Source organism: Anopheles moucheti, chromosome 3 (assembly GCF_943734755.1).
Source record: "Anopheles moucheti chromosome 3, idAnoMoucSN_F20_07, whole genome shotgun sequence".
In the NCBI taxonomy this organism is placed as follows: Eukaryota; Metazoa; Arthropoda; class Insecta; order Diptera; family Culicidae; genus Anopheles; species Anopheles moucheti.
Window position 1 is genome coordinate 4,283,747 of NC_069141.1, and position 6,956 is coordinate 4,290,702.

Here is a 6,956-nt window from a genome sequence, read left to right on the forward strand (position 1 = left end):
GAGGCACGATCGATGATCGAGCCGTCTTTAGGCCCTGAAATGACCGGTGCACACCATGCGCTGATGCTGAACGTTGGCAAGCTGCTTGACGCCTGCAATACAGTTCGGTACAAGCCCTTCGCCGATCGCCTCAACCGTGCCCGACGAGCGTTCCTCGGTAGTGGTCTTCCGCTCGCGGACCATCTTCATCGAACCGCCAGATGTTCTCGTGGTTGTGACGGTCGTGAACGTGGCCTCTCCATTGTGACCGTTCTGTACCGCGCTGGTACTGGTGCTGGAGGTGTTGGAGATGTTCCTAGTTTCGCTACGATTGGCAACGGTCGCGCTGCCATTGCTGATCACCATCGCTTTCATAGCAGCAACCGCTGCCGATTCATCACTGGTCACAACTGGACATGCACGAAACGTTATCACAAACATTCACATTCAGAAACGGAAAATCATACGGAATCGAATACAGGGAACCAAAAAAATAAAATAAAACATAGAAATAGAAGAGAAAAGATACGAGCATTCGATAACATTCATGCAGACATCGAAGTAACGACAAATCGCATGCGCAAGACAACGCAACGGATGTGAAATAAGCGCAAAAAAGCATTACCTGGACCGTCGTGAGTGATCGTTTCGTGATTTACCTTCACGCCGAAGCTGTACGCTGGGGAACAGTCGGTTTTACACTTTTCCGGTTGATATGCCGATGGTGCTGAGATTCAAGGCGAAAGGAAAGAAAAGCATATTAGTCACCAACGATCAGTAACGTCTGTGTGTTTCTAACTCTTACCCGGTGTATCTCTTAGCGTTTCACCTTTATGCTTAATGCCAAAACTGTACGCTGGTGAGTGGTCCAGCTTAACTTTATCAGGATTGTAGGTACCAGGAGCTGTAAAACATGAAATGATGTAGATTAAAGTATATCCTCAAACGATTTGCTTCCTAATGTGCATAATTCTTTCCAGTAACAAAAACTCTGTAAAACTCATCAAGCTCTACGAGGTAAGCTCCAAAAGTGGATGATGAAGATGATGTTCTAGCTGTTCTTAAACTACAAAGCTACTGCCTATAAACCTACCTGGTACATTATTCGGCTTCTCACGGTGAACCTTCATTCCAAACGGATATGCTGGCGAATGATCCAGTTTAACCTTTTCCACCGAGTACGTGCCCGGCGCCGGTGTCATATCAACTTTATCAATAACCGGTTTCACACCGAACGTGTAGGCTGGGCTGTTGTCCAACTTGACTGCTTCTGGATTATAAGCTCCAGGAGCTGGAATAATATCGATCTTGTCGATATGTGGCTTCACACCGAACGTAAAGGCTGGATGGTGACAGACGTACTTCTCTGGTGAGTATGCACCTGGGGCAGGCGTTGGGTTCACCTTCGTCGTCTGAGGCTTCACGCCAAAGGTATAGGCCGGTGTATTTGAATCCTGCACCTTGTCGGTGTCGTACGCTCCCGGGCCGGGTATGGCACTAGGCTTCTCTACATTTGTCTTGATACCGAACGAGTACGCTGGACAGGATCGTTCGATGACTTTGTCCGCATCATACGCACCCGGTCCGGGTATAATGTTGGGCTTCTCAACGTTCGTCCTAATGCCGAACGAATATGCCGGACAGGACTTGTCCGTGACCTTGTCCGCGTCATACGCACCCGGGCCGGGAATAACATTGGGCTTATCGATGTTTGGCTTAACGCCAAAAGTAAATGCTGGGGAAGACTTGTCGATCACTTTATCCGCATCGTATGCACCCGGCCCCGGAATGGTGCTGGGCTTTTCGACGTTCGTTTTAACACCGAACGAATATGCAGGTGAGAACGTATCATTCATTTTATCCGCATCATAGGCGCCTGGGCCGGGAATTACATTCGGCCTCTCTACGTTAGGCTTCACCCCAAAGGAATAGGATGGAGTTGATTTATCGATCACTTTGTCGGCGTCATAGGCGCCTGGGCCGGGAATTGCGTTGGGCTTTTCCACGTTCGTCTTTACACCGAAAGAGTATGCCGGGGAAGACTTGTCGATCACTTTATCCGCATCATAAGCTCCAGGTCCTGGAATTGCATTCGGTTTGTCCAGGTTGTGCTTGACGCCGAAGGAGTACGCTGGTGTAGTTTTATCATTCACTTTATCCGCATCGTACGCTCCTGGACCGGGAATTGCGTTCGGTTTCTCCAAGTTCGTCTTAACGCCGAACGAATACGCCGGAGCTGATTTGTCGTGCACTTTATCCGAATCATATGCTCCCGGTCCCGGAACTATGCTGGGCTTATCCACGTTTGTTCTGGCACCGAACGAGTACGCTGGTGACGTTTTGTCAACCATCTTGTCCGCATCGTACGCCCCCGGTCCGGGTATTACGCTTGGCTTATCTACATTAGTCTTCACACCAAACGAATAGGCTGGAGATGAATTGTCTTGCTTGTCTGCATCGTAAGCACCCGGTCCGGGCACTACACTCGGCTTCTGTGCGTTCGTTTTCACCCCGAAAGAGTATGCCGGGGAAGATTTATCCATCGCCTTGTCCGCATCATACGCACCAGGTCCAGGGATTCGTTCCACCTTGTCCGTGTTAGTCTTGACACCGAACGAATACGCCGGCGTAGCATGATCAACGCGATCCGCATTATATGCTCCCGGGCCGGGCATGTTGTTCGGTTTGCCAACCTCTGGCCGCAATCCAAACGAATACGCCGGTGACTTCCCATCCACCATCTTGTCCGCATCGTACGCTCCCGGACCGGGATTGGCACTTGGTTTCTCTGGTTTGGAGCGCACACCGAAGCTGTACGCTGGACTACTATCTACTTTGGCCTTCTCGGGAGAATACGCTCCAGGAGCGGGTATATTGTCCGGTTTGTCGATTGTCGGTCGGATGCCAAAGCTGTACTTCGGGGTAGAATCTTGGTTCGCCTTCTCCGGGCAGTAGGCCCCCGGGGCCGGCGTAACGTTCGGCTTGGCCACGTTCGTGCGCAACCCGAAGCTGTAGGCCGGCTGGTGATCTAGGTTCACCTTCTCCACCTGATATGCGGATGGTCCGGGCGTGTTGTTGGGCTTGTCATGATTGATACGCATGCCGAATGCAAATGCGGGTGAGCTATCGATCAGCTTCCTGGCCTTTTCCGGCTCGTATGCGCCCGGTGCTTTGGTGGCGATGCGTTGCATATGCGGATGAACGATGTGCGCGTGCCGGTTATGGATGAAACGTGCCAGAAAAAATCAGCCAAATGAAGCAGCCATGATGATGGACAAACGGAAAAGAAACATAATCGTACCAAATTGTTAAGCGTTGTTCAGTTTAATGCATCTTTTCATACTAGTGCAATGATCTTCTCCACAAACTCCGCAAGCTTCCACATTCACACACTTACCAGGGTTGGAGTTCGGCTTTTCGATCGCGGACCGGATGCCGAAGCTGTACGATGGCGTGTTGTTTATCTTCACCTTCTCCGGCTCGTAAGCTCCCGGGGCCGGTGTGTTGTTCGGTTTCTCGACGATCGTCTTCAGCCCAAAGCTGTACGCCGGTTTCTTATCCAACGCAAGTGCTTTTTCCGGTTGGTAGGCACCGGGTGCTAGAAGATACGGCAGGGCGAAATTAAAACACCCACTCAGTTCACAGTCCCAAGAGATCCCAACACCACAACTTACCCGGCGTTTCTTCAATCTTTTCCGGTATTACTTTCAATCCAAAGCTATACTTTGGTGATTTGTCTTTCAATACTTTCTCCGGCGAATAGGTACCGGGTGCTAGAAGGTGAATAGGTGGAAATCAAAGCCAGACACTAGATTGCGTACCTACTAGCCTTCCTCGTCTAGGCGCTTACCTGGTGTGTTGTTGCGTATCTTACTCTCGGTTTTGATGCCAAACGAAAACTTCGGGGTGCTATCAAAGGTGACGCGTTCTGGCTTATAGTCTCCGGGAGCTAAAAGATATGGCACGGTGTATGTGGATTTTCGCATTCTCAACAAATGAAGAGTTGATAGAACGTGACATTCGGTTAGGCATAGGCAAGCGACCTACAACATTAATCTTCGGACGGTGAAGGTATGGGATGAAGGGTTACTTTTGGATAGGAAAATCTTTTAAAACCCACCTACTATCTACTACTATCACACAGCTACGCAATACTATGCTACAAACGGGTGCAGTAAATCTCACACCAATCTTCAACCGAAAAGTGCAAATTCATGTCTTAATACAGCTTGTTTTGGGGGAAAGAACACTACTACTCTCTACGGTATCAGATAAGCTAGCACAAACCAATAGTATTCATCTGTCCGCTGCATTGTGTTATCTAGTTCTCAGTTACTATAGGCTTATGTGTGGCAAAAGGACCTCAGGGCGGATGAGGGTGATGATGACGAGTGTGGGTGAGTGAAGCGATGACATATGAAAATGCTTCTGGGGATGCACTAATGTAACGAATGTCTAATGACATGAGACTGTTCGCTTCGGTATGGTTCTTTAGCCGTTGTCTGTGTCCAATGAATTCCACAATGAATGAATGGTGCGGCATGGCCTTTCCTGAACAGTTGTGATATGATAAGCGAAACCTTGGACTCCCGCTGGAAGCAACAGTGGAAATCATCGGAACAGTCCACGTCCACGGGTACGAACGGATACCTGGTGTTTGGCTGGTCGGATTTGGCGGCTTCTTCACGCCGAACGTGTACTTCGGGGCGGATTTCACCAGCATTTTGTCCGCCTTTTCGATGTTGTATTCACCCGGTGCCGGTGTTAGATATTTGGGTATCTCCTTCGGGCGACTCTGCAGGCAGTAGGCCGGTGGAGCATCCTTTCCCTTGCAGCCGAGCCCGGTGATGTTGTAGAGCGGCCCCGGGCTGAACGATTCCGTGCGCGGTTTGTGTCGCTGGCCGAAGCTGTAGGCGGGTGCGGCTTGCCGTTTCGAGTCTACCACTTTCGTACCTTTAGAAAAAAAAAATGGAGAACCAAAGGTGTTTTGTAAGAGTGCTTCCTAAAACGGATGCTCGCTCGTCATCCATCCGGCTAATCTCTCATTGTTTTGCAGAGCTGTTTTGCCTTTCGCGTTTCGTGGCGATGATAAATATTCGCAGCTAGTTATACCAACGGTTATATTGCAATATCAAACACTCTTTGATCGTGGGCGGACCGCGGTCGTCGGGCGGCGTCGCGCCTAGCTTTACTCATCCATTAAGTTGTAGATAATTTCACAACAACAAAGCAAAAAACGATCGTCGTTGCTCGGTCTTTTTGTATAAATATGGTAGCAAAAATAAATATTTATTACCAAATGACCATATAGACAGGAAGCGAAGTCCGACGCCACCGAATCCAGATGGATCAATGCGTGAGTGTGACGTCGCTCATTTGTGGTGTGTTCGTCGCTCGCCTCACCTTATAAGGCAATGTGGAACTTTTTTGCCGAGATCGAGATTGCGGCGCGTCCATACTCTCGGGGGTATTATTGCGCACTTGTTTACTCTGTTTTTTTGACTGCTCCGATCATCAACACACGGGTTGCCCTGGTGGATTCCCCACACAAACACACAGTTCAACGCCCACCAACCTCCAGGGGTTGAAGTTTCTGTTCCGTTCGGGTTAAGCCAAAAGCATGGCCTTCACACAGAGCAGGCGAATCACGGATTGATCTTAATTCGATTGGACACCACACCGATGTGCAGTTTGGAGCACATCGGAAGAGAAGTACATGTTCACTCCGGACGAGAACCTCGATCCCGGTCCAACCGCTATTAACCAGCTGCGCAAGATGCTCGGAACGATTGGGTCGTGGCAGCCCACGCAGCGAACTTCAACTCCGCCAGTGACTCACCGAGTAGTTGTGGTAGAAGATATTGTGGCCCTGGGCCACGGTGTTCCGCCGCGATCGGTCCCCGCCGCTTCGTCGGTGTCCAGGGACGCTGCTCAAACCCACCCATCACGCGATAGGAATCTCTGTACCGCTTCTTGATGGTAGTGCTCCTTTGCCGGTAGGTGGTGGTCGTTGTCGATGACAGATGTTTCGTTTTCGTGCTGGCTAGTACAACCTGCGGAAGTGTCCGGAAGCAGAACATTACGCGTGAGCAAATATCATTGGAACCGGGGTGCTACTACTGGGAAGGTGGCAATCTTGCACATAGACTATTACCATCTCGCTTGGAACACGCGGGCGCAAACGGGTCACAAAGAAACTTTTATACTTTCACAAAACTTAAACTTTCGTAAATTCTGCTTGATTATCCCCTGCAACAAGCTGGAATAATTGTGAGGCAAAATTTAGACAAAAATAAAAACCTGCAAAAACGAATTTGTAAAATTTTGCTATTTTTCTTGATATCTTGACAGAATGGCCTGCTGCGATTGTTAAAACAGGTTTGTAGTTAGTATAGAAAGGAGTCAATTTAGATCGATTCTCTATCCATCTGTCATTAAATTAGACATAAAATAGAGTAACACAAGCTGACATAAAAAAGTATAGAAACTGAAGTTAAGAAGATTTTGTACGTCATTCTTTTATAAATTTTCCAACTCTTTACCTCAACAAAAGGCGTTAAAACCGTAGCAAAGCATAAGGCACGAAACTGTAATCGGCCACAAATCATGAGCATGGTTAAAATGGATGAAGTTATAATTATGGGAAACACACGACGGGAAACGGGCAAGGTTTATTGCTTCCTTTACCCGGAAGAAAGTCCCCAAGGAAACTATGGCTGGGCGTTGCATGTATATGCAGCTATAAGAAAAACTTTTCCCACTCCATTCCGTCCTCCTTTCCTCCAGATCCCCCATGGAGGCATGGTTCAAGGATGTTTTAAAAAAGAAAGCTTCGGCATGCAATCTTGCAACAGTGGTTCTGAATGGGGCAATGGCATGGTGCCGTAAACAAGTGCAATGATTAGTGTGTACTGGTGCACAACGAACGGCACAAGCACGGAACGAGTTATTCTGCAGTTATTTGTAGAACGGTGAGA

The 6,956-nt window shown here is 48.7% G+C and overlaps 1 protein-coding gene across 1 annotated transcript; it reads right to left on the reverse strand.

Moving 5' to 3' along the window:
* Positions 1 to 5: 5 nt before the first annotated feature.
* On the reverse strand, positions 6 to 6,256 carry LOC128301405 (uncharacterized). Its single transcript, XM_053037855.1, has 10 exons — positions 6,134 to 6,256; positions 5,819 to 6,032; positions 4,630 to 4,932; positions 3,830 to 3,928; positions 3,654 to 3,752; positions 3,377 to 3,577; positions 1,073 to 3,148; positions 785 to 883; positions 605 to 706; positions 6 to 389 (listed from the first exon to the last, which is right to left on the reverse strand). The coding sequence occupies exons 1-10, from the start codon at positions 6,134 to 6,136 to the stop codon at positions 28 to 30; spliced, it is 3,558 nt and encodes a 1,185-aa protein (XP_052893815.1). The 5' UTR covers positions 6,137 to 6,256; the 3' UTR covers positions 6 to 27.
* Between the last annotated feature and the right edge of the window lie 700 nt (positions 6,257 to 6,956).